This window comes from Talpa europaea (genome assembly GCF_964194135.1).
Source record: "Talpa europaea genome assembly, chromosome: 8".
Classification (NCBI taxonomy): Eukaryota; Metazoa; Chordata; class Mammalia; order Eulipotyphla; family Talpidae; genus Talpa; species Talpa europaea.
In genome coordinates, this window is record NC_140075.1 from 71,980,392 (window position 1) to 72,005,321 (window position 24,930).

Below are 24,930 nucleotides of genomic sequence, written 5' to 3' on the forward strand. Positions count from 1 at the left end.
AAATGACTGTAAAAGCGGACTCAAAAGTATATTTTAGGGTGATGGAAATGTTCTAAAACTCAACTGTGGTGACCATATTTATTAAAGATCACTGATTATTTGAACAGATAAATTTTATCACTATAAATTATCTCAATAAAGCTTCTTTAAAAAGAATCAACTAAATTCAATGGCTTATTTTTATTTTATACACAACACAAGGAAATTAAAGTTTTAGGAATCTCCTGGGTGACAAAGGAAAATGGTTATTTATATAATCTCCAGTTAAACACTTATTAGAATATTATTAATCATGATAACCAGATAGCCTAAAGCTCTTTACTTGTAGACTTTGAGGTCACACTTCTCAGGAGATAAACTTCTGAAGTTTTACATGTTTTAAAATGTTTTATAGTCAATCTCTAAGGACATTTTTAAGTTTATGAAATATAAAAGCATTTCACTATTCTATTGACCAGAGCAGCTCATTATGTGCTTAGCAATTCATGTCTTCTTTGGTGTAATATCTATTCAAATATTTTGCCAATTTTGAAAATTGATCCATCTTCTTATTAAGTGAAGAGTATTATGTATTATGGCAGCACATGATTTTTAGTCTTACATTTTATTTATAAAGGTTATTCTAAAGGGACTTACTATTGAAAAATATATTACAAATATTGACAAGAAAACAGACTTTTTTTAGCCCCTGCATAAATATTCCACCTACATGACCAGAATTCCATGTTTGTGGATCTAATTGGGGTAGCTTACAGTAAGTTTCCAATTTTCAAAGAATATTCTATTTGCTATAATAAAGAAATGTAGGGTCTAAATAAATCTATGACTATCTTTTTTTTTTTTTAAGATTTATTTATTTATTTATACAAGAACCGTGGTACAGGCCAGATTCATGGGAGGGTGAGAGGATTTACCAGATACAGAGCGGGGAACAGAACAGGCAGACTGACAAAATACACTGCTGAGGGGAGCAGCGGGCAAGACAGGAGAGGTCTGCTGCGCCATGTGGGACCCTCACGGGCAGGCCAGGATAGAACTGAGGCTGCAGAAGCTGCAGACAGCTTCACAGCAGGGCGCTCAACTGCCTGTGCCACTAGGGGAGGCCCTATGATTATCTTTTTTAAGAGAAACAATGTTTAAAAACAATGTAAGGCCTATAACACTGTTTCAGCAATGTAGATCTGGTGGCTGTATATTTTCCATGAGAAGAAGGGTCCTGAGAATCACTAGCAGTGACATGTTGGAGACACTGAACCAAAGCCAGCAACTATGCAGATTCCCTTTTTTAATGTGGGGGAGAAGGGGTGTCTTTTAAAAAGAGCTTGAGAACCCTGTGGTGACACTCACTGTTACAGAACCAGACTCAAAGCCAGCAAGTATCATGGTTTAGATACTGATATTAGAAAGTTTGTGACCTTATGCCTAGTTGGTGTCTGACAGTAATCCACAGCCTTTTTCTTTTGCTTGTTTTTTCTTTTCAGCTTCATTTCATGAACTGGGAAGTCATGCTTTGGCTCTTCAAGCAACAGGTTTAACTCCAGTTCCCCACATTTTATAAAGCAAGCTGACAATGCTTGCTTTGAAATTTAAGGCCCACGGCTTCCATTTCTGATTCACAGAGATGTTAACGTTAAGACTACTTTAATTTTTTGTTTTTCATAGTTTTACCATCATTGCTAATATATTTAGAGTAAAGGAACCGGTGTGTCAAAGAAATTTACTATGACATTTTGACTAGAAATCCTCCATTTATGTTTTTACCTTATTTTCCGAGTAAGTCTAGTCTTGCACTTTATTTTTACTGAAAAATAAACTATTAACTCATTTCAGATAATTACAAACTCATTAAAGAGCATTTACATATACTATCTTTATTTCCAAGATTAAATACTTTTAAATTACTTACCAATACTATGAAACTGCCATCGCTGATGAATTCTTTCTGGAAGAAGTTGTAAAATTTTCTAAAAATCAACATGGATAAAACAAAGAAAAGAATAAACAGCAGGTAGTGAATTCATATCCTGTACAATGTGGAAAATTAAATGAAGAGCTTACACTAAGCCTTGAAGAGTTTAAGTAAAAAATAGTATTATAAATACAAAAGTCTAAAGGTATTGCCACTATTTTAGCACTGGCATTTTGCTCAATATTGGAAAATTCCCAGGTACAACGAGCAATATTAACAAAGATGTGGAACAGGAAACTGATGAAATTTATCTTTTATAATGTCGTGGAAAGTAAGTATACTTCTCTAATAATTGCCAACTCTATTTCAAAATGTTTAGAAATATCTTAGAATATATGCATTGTGCATAATTACTGATACATATTAAAACATTTCAGATATTAATGTATGTGTCATTTTCTTTCCCTTATTTAGGGGAAATATTTTTTGGTGGAGGAGGGAATATTTTTGGTTCACAAAAATTCCATCAATATTTGTATGTACTAGTAAATACCTTTAGGTTCATGTGAATTAACATGTTATGACAGTTATGAGAGAAAAATTTTTAAATTCAGGAGTCCTACAGTTAAAACTAACAAAAACAGGCTTCCATTAATTGGAAATAAACATTTTTTACATATGTTTCCAAAAATTTGCCTTGAATGTCCTTTACATTGCACCTGTATGGAATACTGCATATGAAAGGGTGCCTTATAAATGCAGCTTAACTGTTTGTTCTAGTATTTTGTGTGTTTGCTGTTATTCCTTCTCTCCTTTATTACTGTAAGCTCATAAACACTAAACTAGACATTTTATATAATGGTATGTCATTAATCCTTGCAAACCATCCTAAAAGGAGTGTTTATTAATCTCATTCAACAAATTAGGAATGGGTTAAGAAATGTGCTTAGGTTAGAAAGTGGAAGAGCAGAGATTCTAATCTCAATATGCCTATTTCCAATATTTGTACTTTTACAATATACTGTCCAAAGAATGGTATGCATGTTTTATACTTCCCTTTGGTTTGCTATGATCTTTTTTAGTCTACCCATCCAAGAGGATAATGAATAAATTACATAGTTCTTCACATAGTCCCATGTGAGATAAACTTCTTTATCTGTGTTTATTTTTAATTATTTTTATTTTGTTGTGGAATGAGATAAAACTACAGAAAGTCAAATAAGTTTGCGAATGGCTCAAAAGCATCCTTAAATTATGACTTATATTTTGATATAACCCCTATAAAGTAGAAATAAACATATGTATATTTTTATGCAGTTAATATAAACGAGAAGAAATTGTATGAACTCTTAACTGCATACAAAACAAACCCTGTATCCTATTATTAACATTATGATGTTTTTTATTTTAGAAAGAGGAAATCACTTTAAATATTTTTCATCATCACTACTCTCTAGTGGTAGAAGTGAGATATTATTATTCCCCATCATAAGTAGAAAAACATGATTAACCAGGTTAAATATTTTTTCAAAAAGATAAAAAGCCTGTATTTAACATCACAAAATGACATAAAATGTAGTGAGCCATTAAATACAAATATGTTTCTGTGCAAAGAATAATCAGTTTTCAAGGGTTAGCGTTTAAGGTGGTATTTCCCTGGTTCTTAGTTTTGTTTTAATAGAATACCCTGAAAGTTTCTATTGAGCAATCATCTTAGTTTTCTGAATGTAGAGCAAGCATGAGTGTATAAAGGAACACTTTCCAGGAATTATTATTGTGCTTTCTCTGTGGATACCTTTATTCTTTCTCAAAACATCTTCATTTTAATATTTTCACTATAAACAGTTCATGCAAACATGGGGGAGAAGAATTAAAGATAAGCAGATTCCTCAAAGTAAATGTAGAAAATTAACTGTAGAACAGGTACTAACACCAGTTACTTCCACCTGGAATGCTTAAAAATAAATCTTCTTTAAACTGTGACTAAGTTGACAGGTAATCAATAGCTAAAAGGGCTATCAATCAGACTATTCAAATTCTTCTAAACTACAGAGAAAACTAAAAATACATAAGACTGAATTATCTTTAATTGACAGCAAGCAAAACAGCTCAATTATTACAGATTTCCAATTGTTCATTATGGCTTTCAAGATATTAGATCTAATCTTAGCTTTCTCCAGATGTCTAAATTCCAGGTAAAGGCAAAGTAATACAGAACAATTTTTAAAATACTTGAAACTATTTTATACAAGAGTGCATTTAAAGCAGAAAGTGTCTAAATTCTTTAGATATATAACAATTCAATTTACCCTCCCAGGTAAGAATATCTGAAAATTCAAAATTAAAAAAAAAAAAAATTCTCGATTTTTGTAAATCTCCCACACATTAAAATTTTCATTATTTGCAAAGAAAATTTAATATTATACCAATTTCAAGGTGTCAAATTTATAAAAATATAATTCTATCTGTACAAAAAATAATATATTGTACCACAAAAAAATAGAAGGTATACTGTTAGGCTAAAAAATGCAATTCAGTTCTTGGAAAAGATGAATATTCATAGGGTTTTATTATATGTTTTAGAATTTCAATATACTCCTTTGTATGGTCTAAGAATTTTTTTTGGAGTTAGATAAACAGGTACTTACCTCAAAAATAAAAAGTATAGCATCCAATTCCTCCCTTTGAGACTTGTGACCTAAAACATTTCACAGGAAAATATTTTTAACATATATCATATCTGTCCTGATTGTTAGCCACTTAAAAAACTTCAGGTATTTCAAACACTGAAGTTTTTTCTATGATTCCCTCGTAAAATGTCTGAAGCGTAGTCTCTTCATTATGTGACATCTTTTTAAAGAATTAAACTTGGAGTCTTTATAACTATGTCTAAAACCAAATCACAATATTGTAGAGAACTTTAAGAAAATTCTAAATATTAAAATGACTACTAAAACCTAATACAGGCCCCTCAGGGTAGAGCAAATAAGGTGATGAAACAGGTAAAATGGACAATGGGAAAAACACTCTTATAAGCCTTCCTAAGTAGTAATGATAGTACTGCTACCCATAAAGTGAGAGAAGTCTCTAAATATGTGACAAAAAGTGAAATACTGAAATTCCAATGGTAAAGCTCTGTTTTTAAATTAATGTCTATGGCAAGTTAAAACATAAACATAAGCCAGGATCAATTTTAACATCTTACCTTTCTGTTTAAGACTAGCTTCTATAGTCACAAAATTCTCAAAGAACACGTAGTATATATGTGAAAAATGTTGGTCAAAAAAGTGTTTAAGATCGACAGACTCAGCATTCTCTGAAAAATAAAAAGGTTTTTGATTACTATTTATATATATATATGCTAAATAATGTTCAGCAAATCTACATAGTGCTAATTTCCTTCATAAAAATCAAAGAACCTGCTCCTAATATTCCATCCTATTAAAATATTTGACATATGTACTTACATGTCTGTGACCTTGTTCTTAAAACTTTAGTTTTTATAGATTTTAGTTTTAATGTTAAAAAACTGATTATGATAACTGATCATCAAGTTATCATAATCTTTGTTATATAAAAGAAAACAGGGCCTCCCTGGTGGCCCAGGGGTTAAAGACAGTGTTATTAAGCTACTGCCAGTCACTACAGCACGAGTTCCATGCCCGGCCAGGGAGCTGACCAACATGGCATAGCAGATCTCTCCTGTCTTACCTGCTGCTCCCCTCAGCAGTTCATTTCTGGGGATCTGCCTGTTCTGCTCCCCACTGTCTTTGGTGAATCCTCTCACTCCCTACACCTCTGGCCTACACCTCAGTTCTTGTATGCATAAATAAATAAATTTTTAAAAAAATAAAAAAAGGTAAATATCAATTCCTTATAATGTTCTAATGGAAGATTTAAAATTTACTGTTTAAAGTTAAACAGTAACAACACACAGATATTAGTTTCTTATGTATATTATCCTATGAATATGATATCTCATCTATGGAACTTTCCAAAATTGTTTGCCTTTTTCTCTACCCTCCTAAAGAAATGGATAGATGACCTTGCCTCTACAGTTCATTGAATTCTCTACATTTCTCTCTTAACAATACTTCAAGGGTATTTATGGTGTTTTTTTTTTCCCCCCAGGATTAGTCTATAGCTTCTTTCAAACAGAAATTATATCAGCATGGGCCTCCCCAGTGGCGCAGTGGTTGAGCGCTGGGTTGTGAAGCTGGCTGCAGCCTCTGCAGCGCTGGTTCCATCCCCAGACGCCTGGCGAGCGTCCCACATGGCGCGCAGACCTCTCCTGCCGCCCGCTGCTCCCCTCAGCAGTGTACCTCCTCACTCTGCCTGCTCTGCTCTCCTCTCTGGCTCTGGTGAATTCTCTCACCCTTCCGCGCTTCTGACTGTACCCAGTGCTTGTATAAATAAATAAATAAATCTTAAAAAAAAAAAAAAAAGAAATTATATCAGCATTAGTATTTCCCCAACCTCATGTTAGGCACATATGTACTCCAATTTTTTTTTTGTTATTGCTGATAAGCTATATTTATTTATTCTGTAGTTTGAAAACTATCTTGGAAGAGATCGTACAACCTAAATAGTACTGCTTCCTCTTGATTTGAATTGGAACACCCAGACTCCATTCCTACCTATAACACTGTTTATGTGAAGTTTCACAGAACCAGAAAAAAAATGGCTGACACAATCTGAATGTTTTCTATAAGCTAAACACACTCTTCTAAGTGTTTTTATTCATATAATCCTCATAGCAACACTATGAAATAAGTACTACTAGAGTCCCATTTTATAGATGAGGAAATAGACACAGAGCATTTAAGAAAAGTAGTAAGAAGCAGTCAAGGATTTAAACACTATACAGCCTGGACCTAGTGCCCATGCTATTAACCTCCATGTTATTCCGATCCCAGTATAATACATCTAGAAGAAAAATAGAGGGGGTATGGTATGGGAAAGAGAAGGGGCTAGTTAATTTATCTGTTATCTGACTATAAGAATAGTCACCAAATACCAGTTAAATATATCTCATAAATTATCAAAATAAAAAGCACATAAACCTGAGATAAAACAGGAAAAGCATTCCATTTTCCCAAAGAGTAGTTTGAAGTAACAAAAAAACTATGAAATTTCAATGTTGCTACAGTTACCTCTAAATTTCCTGAGATTAATGTTTCAAACATAACTAATGTCCCAGGGGAAGGGTGAAAAATGAGAACAATAACAAAGCAGAACAAAAGTCAAAACAAAACAAAAGCAAACATGAATCAACTCAAGATTTTGTGTCATAATTTAGGAGCCAAGATACTCTCCTAATTTCCTTCCCATACAAAATGTTAACAAAGCCTGGAAACTACATACTTGCTAATAAAAAATACTGGATTGAATTTAAGCTAATTTGTTTTTAACTATCTATTTGTATTGAACTACTTAGCAAATAAACACTTTCCCAAAAAATTTTAATCAAGAAACCACAAAATTGACATGGTACAGGAGAGTAAAGGAAGAAACATTTAAAAAAAGATAAAATATAGTAAGAGGGCTTCACTTACTTGTAAACAATTTTTCCTCTAAAACAATAACACAGAAGGAAAGGAAAATGGAAAAGAAAGGAAACACAGAAAGAAAGACTATGGAAAAGTCTACTAATTTTAAACTCCAATACCAACTCCCATCCTTTCCCAAAAATTCCCCCTTAATCAATGATTTCTCTTTCTGTAAATGCCTTCATTAATTTTAGTCAATATGATACCTAATTAAGTCATGCCAGCTAGTATTACTCTATTAAAGATAGTGAGTGTTGTTTGGGAGCAGAAAGCATGCCTTAGCTTCTTTCATCTTTTAAATTTTCAAAATTTTAATCTATGGCGAGTGGTTGGTGTAGTGCACTTAAAAGAAATTTAAGGGTTCAAAAATTTCCCCTATTTCATGAGTGGATCAAGAAGATATAATCACAATGGAATATTAATCAGAAATTAAAAAAGACAAGACTCAGTGCCTTCTGTGACAACATGGATGGAGCTGGAAGGGATTATGCTAAGTAAAGACAGAGGAGAAAGATAAATACCAGATGGTGTCACTAACATGTGGACAAGAGAAACAAAACTAAGAACCAGGGAAATACCACCTTAAACGCTAACCCTTGAAAACTGACTGTGAACCTGAAGTATCCATAAGGAAGAGGGTCTGGGGGAAAGGCAGGAAAAAAAGGGAAGGAAGCACAATGGACTATGGTGATAGACTACGGATGATGTGGTGGAAGGTAGACTACAGTGGCAATACCTCATGGGGAGAACCCTACTGTTAAAATTAAAAGAGTAAATTATTATTTCTTTAAAAGGGAAAATTTTGAAAAGAAAAATATACATAATTTCTACATTGCCTCTAACCTATTGCTTCCCTCCCCTATATACAGCCATTTTTAAGGCTTTAGCCTTTTGTCTTTTTTTTTAATGAAGCTGTTTCATCATTTTTAATTATAGCAAACATGTATTTTTTTAAATAAAACCCTTTTCTTGGTTAAAAGAAAACTTTATTTTAAGAATAGCTATTTGATTTAGTTTGTAAATCATAATTTCTTAAAGAAATCAAATAAATGCTTCAACTACAAGTTCAGAGTGATGTTTAAAAAATTATTTAGGTTCAGGAATATCTCACAGAACTTCAGGAATACTAACTTTAAGTAGCAAAGTAATTCTGAACTTCATTTAGTTTCCACAAATAAAACCTCTCAATATATTTTTAGAAACTTTTTAGAAGTTTTAAGAACTAATTGTGGCACCTCCCTGGTGGCACAGGGGTTAAGTCACAGCACTAAGAAGCTGTCCGCAGCCACTGCAGCACAAGGTTGATCCTAGCCAGGGAGCTACCCACAGGGCGCAGCAGATCTCTCCTGTCTCGCCCACTGCTCCCCTCAGCAGTGTATTTCAGTCAATTTGTTAGGGGGAAAGGATGTCCTGAGCAAACTCCATACAAGCTTTGTGGACTCCACCCCCACTTCAACAAGAAAATGGGAACTACAAATCCCATGATCACCAAAGGGAAGATTGCAAGGACCTGAGGGCGGAGTTAGGCAACTATGTTCTCTTTTGAGTATTTAACTGGCAGGATGGGGTGTATGGGGTGTGTGTGTGGGGGGGGGGTATCACTCTCTTCGCCAGCAGCACAGCTTGGTTTTTCACCAGCTCAGGGGTCACTGGGATTCCAAGTCAGCGGATTGGATAGGATGCATTTATAAAATTATCCCCCACTTTTTCTCCAAGTTATTCATTTTCCATTTCCCCTTCCCTTGTAAATAAACCTTTCATCAACCTTTTGTGCGTGTCTGCAGTTTAGCATTAATAAGTCCCCTTTAAGCGCGTAGGTGAGGACACACAGTCGGCAACCTGTTTTACATAGGGGCTGCTCTATAACAAATTCACCTTTTCTGTTCCCCACTCTGACTCTGGTGAATCCTTTCACCCCCCTGCACCTCTGGCCTATACCCCAGTTCTTGTATGCATAAATAAATAAACCTTAAAAAAAAAGAAAAAAGAACCTAATGGTAACATTTATTTTCTCTATATATTTTAAGACATTTAAGAACAATAATAGATACATGATTAAAATTTTCAAAGTGCAGAAGCCAATTTTCCCGACATTAAATTTCAGGAATTAGGTGCTTCCTTGTAAGTTATTACATAAAAGTTATTGCATAAAAGTTATTGCATAACCCAAGCTAGAAGACTAAAAACTCAATATATTTTGCAGTATCATATTGTTCTTTCTCATCCATTTAAAAAAATAATCATTCTTTAGAACTTTAACTCAAATGTTGATGTCATAATACACTATTCTATCACAAGTAATCTGCTTGTAATAATAAAGCAGCAATCAGTGTAAATTACTGCCTCAGCAAAAGAACAAATGAGGATGAATACAGCATCAGTGCAGATTGTCCTAACACAAAATACCCTCTTGTTCAAAAACAACGAAATGCTGGATAAAAATAATACAACCTCAACAAAAGAAGGGGGAGAAGAAATTGAATAAAAGAGACTAAAGGGAAAGGATCAAGTGGGGTGGAGAAAGAAGGGACATGGGGGGAAATAAGAATGTGGGATAAAGGGGGTTGGAGTTGAAGGGGAAATATGGAGGAAGGAGGAACAGGAAGGATGGGTGAAGGGATCGAGTAGTGGATAAGGGGAAATAATGAAATATGGTACAAAATATGTTGTACGGAATCTAGCACAAATAAGGGAGAAAAGGGAACAGAAAGGGGAAGGAGGAGAAAATACACAAATAAGCTGGATAAATTATGAATACATCATATCAAAGTAAAATATAATTAAGGGACCTCCCTGGTGGCGCAAGGGGTTAGTTAGGCACTGCACTATGAGGCAAACTGCAGCCTCTGCAGCACAAGTTCGATGCCCGGCCGGCCAGAGAGAAACCCACATGGCGCAGCAGACCTCTCCTGTCTCGCCTGCTGCTCCCCTCAGCAGTGTATTTTGGTCAATCTGCCTGTTCTGCTCCCCACCCTGTCTCTGGTGAATCCTCTCACCCCCCCCCAAATCTCTGGCCTGTACCCCAGTTCTTGTATGCATAAATAAATCTTTCCAAAAAATTAAAAATATATATATAATTAAGAATTAGTAACTAAAGTTAAACCCCAATAAAAAGGATGGCAAGTACAGAAGAACATAGGGACCAGTCCCAGAAACTTACACAGGCCAGGAAGAGTGCCTATTTCACTAGTCAGACTAGAAAAATTCATAATTCATGGAGTAATTAGCCCTAGACTAAACACTGCTCCACAGTTATCTGACATGTTTTAAAAGCAAGCTGCAAAAGGATCAAACTGTTCCAAATAAATCAACTTAACTATGCAATATTCCAGAAAAGAAGCTCAAGAAAATTAATAGATAAAATATCCAGAATCCAACAATGAAAACTTCACACTGGAGATTTCTGGACCTACTAAACATAGAGCTTCCATATGATCCAGCAATTCCACTCCTAGGTATTTACCCAAAGGACACAAAAACATCAATTCCAAAGAGACCCTGCACCCCTATGTTTATAGCAGCACTATTTACAATAGCTAAGCTTTGGAAACAGCCCAAATGCCCAAAAATAGATGACTGGATCAAGAAGATGTGGTACATATACACCATGGAATATTACTCAGCATTCAAAAAAGATAAACACATGCAATTTGCAGCAACATGGATGGCGCTGGAAGGGATCATGCTCAGCGAAATAAGCCAGAAAGAAAAAGAAAAATAGCGGATGGTCTCACTCATAGCAGGAATCTAGAGAACTTAAATAAGGGACCAGGAAAACGAATAACTGTAAGAAAGTGAAAATCAAAATCAACAAAAAACTATGAACCAGAGACAGTTTTTGGGGAGTGGGGGGTGGGAGGGAAGGGATTGGGGACAGAATGGGGGGGTTGCAACTGTATGGGGAATATAAAAATAAAATTTATTATTTAAAAAAAAAAAGAAAACTTCACACTGTCTGGTATATAATTAAAGATTACCAGGCACACAAAAAAACTAGAAAAACTTAATTCATAATGAACAGAATAATCATTAAACCAGATTTAAGATGGTTTTTAACATAGGTATTAAAAAAGAACAAAAAGGCATTAAACTTAGTTATTCCAACTATATTCCATATATCCAAAAGGTTTAGAATATATGAAAAAAATTAAAGATCAAAGTCAAATTTCCAGATAAAAATAAAGCCAAATGAGATTATGAGAAAATTGGTATTATTAAAAATAAAAGCTTTTGTTCTTAGTATTTCAAACTTTTCAAAGATAACTGTTTAAACAAAAATAAATGCATTGTAGAATTTAACATACGCAGAAGTAAAATGGATGTACCATCCTCCTCAATTAAAACCTTACTACTACACAATACAAATCACAACACCACGGCATTAGAATAAAAACAGATACACAGGTCAATGGAATAGAACTCAGACCCCTACAAACAAACCCACATATATATATAAACAACCAATTTACAACAAAGAAGCCAAAAGAATACAATGAAAAAAGGAAAGTCTTTTCAGCAAATGGTAGGGGAAAAACTGGACAGTGATACACAAAAGAATGAAACTAGAACTATCCCACACTATACACAAAAATCAATGCAAAATGGATTAAAAACTTAAGACGTAAGACATGAGACCATAAAATGCATAGAAGAAAACACAGGTAAAACACTAGTCAACACTGACATCAGGAATGTCTTTGGTGACTATGCAAATGCAAGAAAAACAAAAGCAAAAATAAACGAATGAGACAACATCAAACTAAAAACTTTCTGCACAGCAAAAGAAAACTGCATCAAAATGAAAATACATCTACTGTATAGAAGATCTCTGTACCTCCTCTGTTCCATAAGGAGATAATAATCAAGATCTACAAAGAACTCATAAAACTCAGTAACGGGCCTCCCCGGTGGCGCAGCGGTTGAGCGCTGGGTTGCGAAGCTGCCCGCGGCCTCTGCGGCGCCGGTTCAATCCCCGGCTGCTCCCTGGCCACCGGAGGAGGGTCCCACATGGCGCGCAGACCTCTCCTGCCGCCCGCTGCTCCCCTCAGCAGTGTACTTCGGTCCTTCTGCCTGCTCTGCTCCCCGCTCTGGCTCTGGTGAATTCTCTCGCCCTCCCGCGCTTCTGACTGTACCCAGTGCATGTATAAACAAAACAAACAAAGAAAGAAAGAAAGAAAGAAAAACATGCCTCTATATAAAAAAAAAAAAAACAAAAAACTCAGTAACAACAAAATTAAAATATAGGTAGAGGATATGAACAGCTACTTTTCCAAAGAAGAAATACTCAGACAGCCAAAAGACATCAGGAAAGATGTTCATCGTCTCTTATTGTTAGGAGAATACAAATCAAAACAATAGAGGGGAATCACCTCACACCTCACACATGACAATGGCTACTCTACAAAACAAGAAACAGTAAGTTTTGGAAAGAAGGAAAATCTTGCATGCTGTTGGTGGGAATAAAATTCGTGCAGCGGTATGGAGATGCCTCAAAAAATTAAAAATAGAAATCTCATACAATCCAATTCTAGGAGAATACAGAAACATGAATTCAAAGAGATATGCACATCCTCATGTTCACTACAGCATTATTTACAATAGTAAAAAACAGAAAACATTGGTGCCCATGGACAATTGACTGGATAAAGATGTGGTATACATACACACATAAGAATACTACACGGTTTAAAAAAAGTGAAATTCTGCCAACTACCATCATAGACAGACTTAAAGAGTGAAATAAATCAGACAGAAAAAGAAACATGATTTCACATAATGTACCAAAAATTGGTACTTGAAGAAACAAATTACTAAATAAAACATAAATAAACTTTTAAATTATGAAAACAAATTAGTGATTACCAAAAGGAAAGGCATAAAGAGGTAGGTCAGTCAGGTAAAAAGGGTCAATTGTATGGTGAAGGACAGAATTGGACTTTCAGTGGTGACTCAATATCCTCAAAAAAAAAAAAAAAAAAGAAAGAAAGAAAGAACTGGGCCTCCCTGGTGGTACAGGGGGTATATAATATATAGTCTTAGTGCTTTCACACACTATTCTTCATGTGCCCAGAGTTTGATCCCTTTTGACCCCCAGCCAGTGAGCTACCCCGCATTGCACAGCCAACCTTGGTCTTACCTGTTGCTCCCCTCAGCAGTGTATTTCAGTAGATCTGCCTGGTCTGCTCCCCACTCCATCTCTGGTGAATCCTCTCACCCTCTGCACATCCAGCCTACACCCCAGTTCTTGTATTCACAAATTTTTTTTAAATCTTAAAAAAAAAAAGAACACTTTCCAACTCATTCTATGAGGCCAGTATTACTGTCATTGCAAAATTAGAAAAAGATGTTAAGAAGGAAAATTACAGACGATTATCCCTTATTAACACAAGCACAGAAGTCCTCAACAAAATACAAAATAATTGAAGCAAGCAACATAAAAAGTATTATATACCATGATCAAGTGGGATTTAGCACAGAATGCAAGATCTGTGCAAAAATCAAGTGATGCAATGTAAAGGTCAAAACCAACAGTCCCAACAGTCCCAGAAAAGGCATTTTGCAAAACTCAAAATCCTTTTATGATAAAGACACTCAGAAAGTTAAGAACTGAAAGTTACTTCCTCATTCTGATCAAGGGTATTTGAAAAATCCATAGCTAATATCATATAGCCTCAAAAAAAGATTAAAAGCTTTACCTCTAAAAACACAAGATGTCATCTTTTGGCACTTTTACTCAACATTGTATAGGAAATTGGAAGAAAAAAATTTAGGCAAGATAAAAGAAATAAAAGTCATTATAAAATAAGAAGCATTAACTTTATTCACAAATGACACAATCTTATATATAGGGCATCCTAAGAAATCTGAACACCGAAAAATTAGCAGATCTAATAAACATATTCACTTCAGTTGCACAATATAGAATATACAAAATTAATTTTTATTTCTATCCACTAGCAATGAGCAATCTAAATGCGAATTTAAGTAAACAATTTCGGGGCCTCCCCGGTGGCGCAGCGGTTGAGCGCTGGGTTGCGAACCTGCCTGCAGCCTCTGCGGCGCCGGTTCGATCCCCAGCTGCTCCCCAGCCACTGGAGGAGGGTCCCACATGGCGCGCAGACCTCTCCTGCCGCCCGCTGCTCCCCTCAGCAGTGTACTTCGGTCCTTCTGCCTGCTCTGCTCCCTGCTCTGGCTCTGGTGAATTCTCTCACCCTCCCGCGCTTCTGACTGTACCCAGTGCATGTATAAACAAAACAAAACAAACAAATAAATAAATAAAAATAAACATGCCTCTATAAAAAAAAATAAGTAAACAATTTCATTTACAATGACATGTAAATGCATAAAATACTCTTAGAATATATTAAAGAAATGCAAGATTTGCACACTGAAAAATTATAAAACATCACTGAAAGATTAATGAAGACCTAAATAAACGGTAAGACATTCTGTGTTGATGGACAGAAAGATAAAATATTGTTAAGATACAAATATTTTCCCAAAATATCTAAAGATTCAATGAAAGCTCTCTCAATATTCAAGTAAAAACAAACTGACAAGCTGATCTAAATAAAATTTATAGGAAAATACAAGAGATCCAGAAAAAAACAAAGCCAGAGAACTGACACTCTCCAATTTCTAAACTTACTACAAAGTTATAGAAATAAAGACTGTGCAGTACTGGGATAAGGACAGACATCAACGAAAACAATAGAATTGAGAGTCCAGAAATAAAGTCTTACTTTGATGGTTATTTTTAACAAGGATAAACTTTTAAGAGAAAACATGATCTTCGTCTGATCAATGCTTAGGTATGACACTGAAAGGACACTATTAAGAAAGTAAGACAAGCTACAGAATGGGAGAAAACATTTGCAAATTATATGCCTGAAAAAGGAAAGTATCCAAAACATATAAGGAAATCTTTCAAGTTAAAAAAATAACTATAATCCAATTAAAAATAGGCCATGGACTGAAGAGATGATTCTCCAAAGAAGATATAGAAATACTCAGTAAGCATATGAAATAATGTTTGATATCATCTGTCACCAGGGAAACTCAAAACTTTATTGGGATATTATTTCCCACCTACTACAATGGCTAGAATCACTAAGTTGGACAATAACAAGCGTTTAGCAAGGATATAGAGAAATTTTAATCTTCATTCACAGATGATGGTATATAATTGATGCTGTTGGCTTTAAATACAATCTGCCACTTCCTCACAGAGTTAAATATAGAATTACACATCACCCAGTAATTCCACTCTTAAAACAATATAAACACAAGAACTGAGAACATATGCCCATTCAAATTTCATATCATTATACATAACAGTCAAAAGTGGAAGCAACCCAAATATCCATTAATCATTGATAAACCAAATGTGGCATATCACACAACTGTATATTACTGAGCCATAAAAGGAATGAGGCATTGTTAAATGCTAAAACATGGATGAGCCTTGTAAACAATGTTAGGTGAAAGAACACAGACAAAAGAGCACATATTGTACAACTCAATTTACATGAAATATCCAAAGCCATCAAATCCATAGTTACAAAGGAGATTAATGGTCGCCAGGGCTAGGGAGTAAAGGCAAATGGGGGTGACTGCTAACAGGTGCAGGTTTCTGGTTCTTTGTTATTTTGTTCTTTGACATCTTTGTTATTATAGGATGTCTAATAATTAAGTCCTTGATATATCAATTTATGAGATCTGCCAGACCCTATCTAGCTGAATCTGAGAGGTAGAACTTCTTGGCCAGTTTGAAAAGAATGTGAAAAGTAACTAATGGAAATCAGACTGAGGAAAGTAAATTTTTTCTGAGTCTGGAAACTGCAAACTATTAAATCACCTGTAACTGACACTCACTCATGGAAATGGAGTTCCTTTACTTTTACAAGGCCCAAGAACCATACCACTATAGCATAAAATAATGTCTATTTTGTTCTGTTGTATTTTTGAGTAATCAAAATACAATGCTATGAATGTTCTGGATGTATTTCCACACCTCCAGAATAGAAAATAATTTCTGAATTCATTTCACTATGTTCAAAGACATTCTTTTGGGGGGCCTCCCCGGTGGCGCAGCGGTTGAGCGCTGTATTGCGAAGCTGCCCGCAGCCTCTGCAGTGCCGGTTCGATCCCCGGCTGCTCCCCGGCCACCGGAGGAGGGTCCCATATGGCGCGCGGACGCGCGCTGCTCCCCTCAGCAGTGTCCTTCGGTCCTTCTGCCTGCTCTGCTCCCCGCTCTGGCTCTGGTGAATTCTCTCGCCCTCCCACACTTCTGACTGTACCCAGTGCTTGTATAAATAAATAAAAATAAATCTTTAAAAAAAAAAAAAGACATTCTTTTGGATACAGAAAATAATTAAACATGTGCAAATTAGAAAACTGCATTACACTGAGGAAAGAAAAATATTACATTGTGAAAAGAAAACATGCCTTAAAATAATAGAGGATAAAAGCAGAATGAGTTAGAATGGGAGAAATTAATTCTAAACACATTATATATATACCATGCTTCTCAAACTACATATGAAGGAGTAGAATCATTTTGCTTTTTTCATTCTAATGTATCTTATAGGCCAATGTTTACAAAAAATTGATTAGCAGAAAAAAAAGTGAAAAGTACCTAAACTACACAAGTCTACACCAATCCGACAAGTCTATTAATCACATGCCACAGCACTGTCAAAGTGAGATTACCTCAACACTCCATTTTTCTACTTGTTGTACATGTGTAATAAACAGTAAACTATCAATAACACAGTTTGTAGACTACACTTTGAGTAAAACTAGAATTGGCTGGAAAGGAATGAGGCAGGCCCACCTTGGTGGCCTAGGGGTTAAGTTTCAGGGCTATCATCCCTACAGGCTGAGTTTAGCTCCTGGCCAGGGAGCTAACTAACCCACATGGCACAGCAGACCTCGCCTGTGTTGCCCGCTGTTCCCCTCAGCAGTGTATTTCAGTCAGTCTGCCTGTTGTGTTCCCCACTCTGTCTATGGTGGATTCTCTCACCAGCCGCATCTCTGGCCTGTACCCCAGCTCTTGTATGCATAAATAAAAATGAATCTTTAAAAAAAAAAGCGTATTTCAGTAAATCCACCTGTTTTGCTCCCCACTCTGTCTTTTGTGATCCTATCATCCTCTCCCTGCACCCCTAGCCTACACCCCAGTTCTACGCAAAAATGAAAAAAATTAAAGAATGGTGCATCAAGCAAGTCTGATTCTAGTAGTTTGAAATCTGTTCCTGCTTTAAATTTACCAAAAACAAAACAAAACACAGGATTTATGTGACATAGATAAATGGCATAATCTCCTACTTCCTAAATCCTGAGTAAAATTTGGTCACCAAATTTTATATAGCATTTCCCCAGAGTATCTCCCACAACATTCCTTTTTATATACCTCACCATTAAAATCAGAAATTCTAGGTGGAGGCTTGATATCTGCTTTATTAGGCTGATTCTTTTATTTTTTTAAAAAACCTTAGAAGACCACTGCCTTCCACTTTCTTGTATTTGTATCAGTTTTCTTACTGTTACCTTCACCTGAGCTATTCTTTTACTTCTGTGCAATGAAATTCTGGTTATCAAGTAACAGCTCAAATACCCCTACCCCATGAAGTCATCTAGATATGATCTCATCTAGATATGATCATATCTACACTCATAGCATGCTTTTCATATTTGACAAGTGATTCTCTCTTATGGTACCACTAACTCCTTTACTCCTTTGCAGCTGTCAAAAATATAGCAAGTACTTTATATAGTTAATTATCCAAACGGTTGCCCAGATTCAATTTTTTCAGATTTTGAAAGAAATGGAAACACAAGGGCCTCCCCAGTGGCGCAGCAGTAGAGCGCTAGGTTGCGAAGCTGCCCGCAACCTCTGCAGCGCCGGTTCCATCCCCGGCTGCCGGGCAAGGGTCCCACATGGCACGCAGACCTCTCCTGCCACACCAGCTGCTCCCCTCAGCAGTGTACTTCGCCGCTCTGCCTGTTCTACTCTCCGCTCTAGCTGTGGTGAATTCTCTCACCCTCCCGTGCTTCTGACTGTACCCAATGCTTGTATAAATAAAATAAATTTTAAAGAAAAAAAAAAGCTGCAATGAACATAGGGATACATATAAAAAAAAAAGAAATGGAAACACAAATGGATATTTTTCTCTTAAATATATTTTACAAGAACATGGCATGTTTACAAAAAGAGTAAGAAAGAACCAATTTGCTGCAAGAAGGACAAATGATAGGAATATTAAAAAAGATGCCTGGCAATTTGAAGCTATTGATTTAAAAGAATTCAGACAACAACAACAATTTTTTTATAATATAATCACATCTCTTACTAGCTATTTACTTTACTTCTGGGTGTGGAAGGAAGGAATAACATTGCTAAGTAACAAAACTTAAGGATTTCCTTGTATTTATTTGAAATAAAATACCAACAATGAATTTTATTTCCTTTGATTCAATTCTCCTTTGTTTACCCAAAATGTGTTTTTTATAACTTTCTAATTTATCCATTTTTTTATAGGTTAGAGCCTACAAATAAAATACAGAATCAAGATATTGTCATTCAGGGTTCCCTCCTCTTTATTTTGAGAACAAATTTTTACTTGATTTCGAGTAGGTGATAACATCTTCAATTCAACTGTTAGCATTAAGGTACCAATTAAAATTTAAATGTTTTAATTTCTTCTATAAATTCTGTGCTTCAAATGCATTTTTTCATGTCTGTTCTAACAATATTTGAGGTATTACTTAAATTTTATAGTATCTATAAAAGTGGGTAAAGTAAATAATGTAGCTGAGATCAGAACCCAGATATTCCACTTTCTCCACTCCATTCCCCTACTTATTAGTTATTTAAAACTCAAGTTTTCTTGGGGATTAATTAACTTACACGGGGCTATTGTTGGATTAAGTAAAGTACCACATGAAAATGCTTACGTAAAGGTCTGCCAAATACAAGTAGTCAAAAATATTAGCTATTACACCAATATTTAACAGTTGCTTCTACAAAAACATTCACTCCTAGAAACATTTTTTTTTAAAGATTTATTTATTTATTTATATAAGCACTGGATACAATCAAAAGCACGGGAGGGCGAGAGAATCCACTAGAGCCAGAGTGGGGAACAGAACAGGCAGACTGACGAAATACACTGCTGAGGGGAGCAGCAGGCACAGCAGGAGAGGTCTGCGCGCCATGTGGGACCCTCACCGGAGGCCGGGGATGGACCTAGCACTGAAGAGGCTGCGGGCAGCTTCGCAGCCCAGCGCTCAACCACTGTGCCACCAGGGGAGGCCCTCATTATCTTCTTAAAGATAGTGAAGAGACGGAACCATGTCGGAAGAACATTTTGTGTTGATATAAAAAGTCAACCTATTTAGTAATTATTACAACACTAGCAATACCTGAGAATTATATACCTAAGTTCTGGTACCAACCTCCAAATAATGAACAGATTGGTTAAATTTTGCTCCATTCTAAACACTTATCTACTTCCTTAGAAAAAATTCTGACAGGGCCTCCCCGGTGGCGCAGCGGTTGAGCGCTGGGTTGCCAAGCTGCCCGCAGCCTCTGCAGTGCCGGTTCGATCCCCGGCTGCTCCCCGGCCATCGGAGGAGGATTCCACATGGCACGCAGACCTCTCCTGCCACCTGCTGCTCCCTTCAGCAGTGTGCTTCGGTCCTTCTGCCTGCTCTGTTCCCCGCTCTGGCAAATTCTCTCACCCTCCCGCGCTTCTGACTGTACCCAGTGCTTGTATGTATGTATCAATCAATAAATCTTTAAAAAAAAAAAAAAAGAAAAAATTCTGACAAACGGAAATGCTAGTTTCAGAGGCTATACACATATACATTTTAAGTTTTGATATTTTATAATCAAAATATCCTCTACCTTACATTCAACCAACAACATATGAGTGTCTATTTCCATGTCTTGATCACATACTTTAAAACTCCCAAATTTTACTCAGTCCATAAATTCTCTTTTAAACATTTTAAATATTTCTTGGTTTGCTGTTTGTAAAACCTGTCATAACACTTAAATGACAATCAAATATTTTAAAAATTTTGAATGTTTTAACAGGCAATTTTATTATTTTCATGATGATTTCTAAAGATTAAAAGTTTCATTTTCTTTATACTATTTAAAATAGATTTGCTTTTTATTCCTTTCATTTTATACTGAAGAATTTTAACTATTCAGAATTTATTAAGATTTAAGGTAATTTAAATGTTTTTATCCAAATGAGTGTTCTTTCTTCTTAATTTTTATCTAAACTGACATTTCAATGAAGTAATCACGTGAGTTCCTTATATTGCAAAGAGTAAATGATCCTTCTTAAATTTAACATTCTTTATTAATATAACTATTGTTGACTATAAAAAGATATTCCATCTTCTTGGAGAATAAAATTTTTATTTGTAAACATTAAGGGAAGTCTAAATAAATAAGTGGACAATCCTTGGGATAGGAAGAATAGATTTCCTAGAGGTGTCAATTTCCTTAAAATTAAATCAGTGACCTCAAGACAATTTAATAAAAAATATAACAGTACTATTCAGAGAATTTAAAAAGCAGATTCCCACATTCACATGGAAGAACAAAGGGCCAAAACATCCAGAGATTTAGTCTTCTATGGCTGTTGTGTCAAATCAGAGCCACAAACTTGATGTTCTGTGCCTTTACACTGCCTTCTATATGTATCTACATGTCTGTATATTCTGGTAAGTGGGGGAGGAGAGGGAGAAGAAAAGGGGGAACTCTTTAAAACTAGCCTGGTGTTAGGCTTGTTCAGACACATTTGCTAAAACTTAGATGTTATATAATATGGGGTATATCTGATATTTCCTGCCATGTTATAAACATTTTTTTCAGTTAACTATTACATAGTGCAAACTTCAGATTCTGAACTATTTTTTTTTTTCTTTTTGCACAGGCACAAAAGACAATCCAAGGCTTCTTTCTCACCACAATACTGACTTAAAGTACTTTTTCTACCATGGTCAATTGAAACGAAGTTGCTCAAAAAAGAATAAATTTATTCTCCTCATTCCTAGTATATCATCATCGTGAGCCAATATTTACTGAGCACTTCTTATATGCCAGGCACAGTCTAGGGACATTATACAATATAGGCAAGCAAATATTTACACTGAAATAATCAAATTATGAGAAGCCAGTGTAGGAAAAGTTCCTTTGTCTAACCTGATATAGAAGGTTTCACCAAAGTTATATACAGGTTTTACCCTGAGACTTGACAGAAGAGCAGAATCCTTCCAGTATAAAGGTGTTGGAAAGGAAGTATGGCCAATATCATTAGCAAAGGAACAGGCAACAAAGAAAATGATTTCTAGTTCAATATTGCTGAAGTGTAAAGTGCCAGAGGGGAAAAACAAGAAGTTAAAGAATAAGGCAATGTGGTAGGAATAAATTTATTTTAGGACATTTGGAATTTGAAGTGTGTAGGGGCACTTTATATCCTTTTTTTTCTACCACATTGTCAAAAATAAAAGTTTCATATCTTAGCAACTGGAAGATGGTGATGCCATTTACTGAAACAGAAAATAAGAATACCAATTTAGATTGTGTAGACAGTTGATACCGAGAGAAAGAACAGATCTAACAGACATAATAAACTCCTATTTTTCTATTCCATCCGAAGTCTATTTCTATCACATGGACCCTTTCAAAAGAAGAGACATTATATATGAATACACATGCATGCCAAATTTATAATCAGGCAAAAAAATGTATTAAATCCGTCCTCCCCCCCAAAAAAGAGTATGCCTTCTTTCCTAAGATAAGACACTGAAACTTGTAACCCAACCCAATTTGCTTCTCTTTTCACTTTAGCTGCCAGGAAATCTACCTCTCCTGCCGCCCGCTGCTCCCCTCAGCAGTGTACTTCGTCCATCTGCCTGTTCTACTCCCCGCTCTGGCTCTGGTGAATTCTCTCACCCTCCCGCGCTTCTGACTATAACCAGTGCTTATATAAATAAATAAATAAATCTTTAAAAAAAAAAAAAAGAACTAAATTTAAGCCTACACAACTGTAGATGTAATCAGCTCATCTCTGGAAACGGATAATGCTTCCCTTCTTTAAATAATGGCCATTCACTCATTTGTTTTAGTACTAATTGTCCTAATTTTTATTACCACTAATTTACCTTTTTTATTCAGTCCTGTAAGTTATGTGAAATTCTTCAAGTGAAAAAAAAATCCTTAAGAAACATTTACGTAAAGGTGATGTACAGTATATGGAATAATTTATATTGTCAATAATCTGCTTAGGAAACTAATTCATAAATACATAAAAACAAAGTACTTCAATGAGGTCAAATAAACTCTTCCAATCAGTAAGACTCAAAATAAAGAATATTAAAAATATACGGTTATTTGATTTTTATAGGCAGTTTACAGTTGATGACTTATACACACTTCCAGACTTCCAGCCATTATCTTTTTCATCTATAACTTTTTTTATTTATTTAACAAACATATAGTACTAGAGTTTAGATCCTTATGTTGCCATTTATGCTCATTTTTTATTTTTCTATTTAATGTACTTCAGGTTTTCTCTGTGGAAACAATATATTTAAAGAGTGAAGAAAGACAAAACTACAGTCAGATATTTCCATTAATTAATTTACAAGTTCTTCCCTAAATGAAAAAGTAAAAAATGCTTTAAATGAAGCCAACGTCTCATTCACTACAGAGATCCTCTTATTACTGGCATCTGATGCCCAGTGTCCTGGCAAGTGCTGTGTCTTAAGTTTCAGGGTTTTTGTTTGTTTCAAACAAGTACAGACATTAGGTAAGGAGAGTGATTTCTAACAGCTGGCTCCTCCCCCCCCCACAAAAAAAAGATGAACCTACAACTACTCCAGCTCAATGTCTTAGAAGAGTTTATAGGTCATGGTGACAGGAAAGTAAATCCAGGCAGTCACTGTAACCCATTAGCTGAGAAAATGAGCCGACAGTCCAGGGTGACACAGGTAATTAGGGTTCACAGGATAGAGAAATAAAGAGATGCCCACAGTAAGAACACAGGAGACTCTAGAGGGCCCCCCTTCCAGTATGAGCATAGCAAACTTGTAAGGAAACTATCCAACACAGGAAAAAGAACTATGTGGGAGGATTTGAGAGAACAGTACCAGATACGGGAGGATTTGAGAGAACAGTACCAGATACTAACATACGGAAAGAAAAGTGCCTGTTCCTAAGACCTAGGCTTTAAATTATATATATATTATATTTATATTATATTTATATAACATAAATTAACATAATAAATTACATATAAATGTTTTATTATATAACCATACATAATAGATTTTATAAATATAGAAGCATATTATACAAGTGATTACATTAATTATATGTGATTATATAATTAATGCAATTAATATATATAACATGATGGAGGAGATTAACAAATCAGTTTAAACTGATTCAGAATTGACAGATGATAGAAATAGCAAAATAGTTTATAATTTCAATTGTATTTCACATGTTCAAGATTAAAACCTAAGTTTTTATACATAATTATGTGATTTTGTATATACATAAAATGTATATGTTATACATTTAAAATAACAAAGTTTCATAAAAAAATAAACTGGATGGGATTAATAGAAGATTATAAGTGGGAGAAAGCTGAGCAAACATCAAGACAGTAATAAAAACTATGCAAATAAGCCAGTGAAAAAAATCCAAAAATCATGAAAAGAATATTAATTCTTTTCAAACTATGAAACCTTTCAATATACCAATAATATACTAATTTAATATTGATACTTTCTAATGTTACTAAATAAAGTTCCAAAAAGGGAAGGGAGAACTAAGTGGAGGAAAAATGGGCCAAAATGTCCCCAATGATATGAAACTTATAACCCCCCCCACAAATTCAATGAACCACAAGCCAAGAAATATTAAGAAAAGTACACCACAGAATATCACACTCAAATTACTCAAAAGCAGTGATAACGGGAAAATTTGAAAAGCATCCAGAGTGAAAAAAATGACATGGCACATCCAGAGTTAAAGAAGAATAATAGCATACTTCTTATTGGAAACAATGCAAGCAAAAGACAATGGAATAAAAAAAAAAATTTTAAGGTTTTATTTTGTTTTTGCATAGAAAAACTGGGGGTAGGCCAGAGATGCCGCAGGTGAGAGGATTCACCAGAGACAGAGTGGGGAGCAGAACAGGCAGATCTACTGAAATACACTGCTAAGGGGAGCAGTGGGCAAGACAGGACAGGTCTGCTGGTGGGGTATTGAACTCAGGCCTCAGGGGTGATAGTGCTGAGACTTAACCCCTAGGACACCAGGGAGGTCCCACTGGAGGCGGGGAAGGAGAGTCAACCAGAATTCTGAACTGCAAATACTCTTTAAAAAAAGAAGGCACAGGGCCTCCCCGGTGGCGCAGCGGTTGAGCGCTGGGTTGCGAA

The 24,930-nt window shown here is 35.2% G+C and overlaps 1 protein-coding gene across 3 annotated transcripts in view; it reads right to left on the bottom strand.

Annotated features, from left to right (window-relative positions):
* RALGAPA1 (Ral GTPase activating protein catalytic subunit alpha 1) overlaps positions 1-24,930 on the bottom strand; it is a gene marked incomplete at both ends in the record, with an annotated part of 206,636 nt that overhangs the window by 169,157 nt on the left and 12,549 nt on the right. For all 3 annotated transcript variants that reach the window (XM_084241386.1, XM_084241384.1, XM_084241385.1), the window contains 3 exons: positions 1,907-1,964; positions 4,558-4,607; positions 5,115-5,225. In XM_084241386.1, coding sequence (XP_084097512.1) covers positions 1,907-1,964; positions 4,558-4,607; positions 5,115-5,225 — 219 coding nt within the window. The remainder of the gene's footprint in view (positions 1-1,906; positions 1,965-4,557; positions 4,608-5,114; positions 5,226-24,930) is intronic.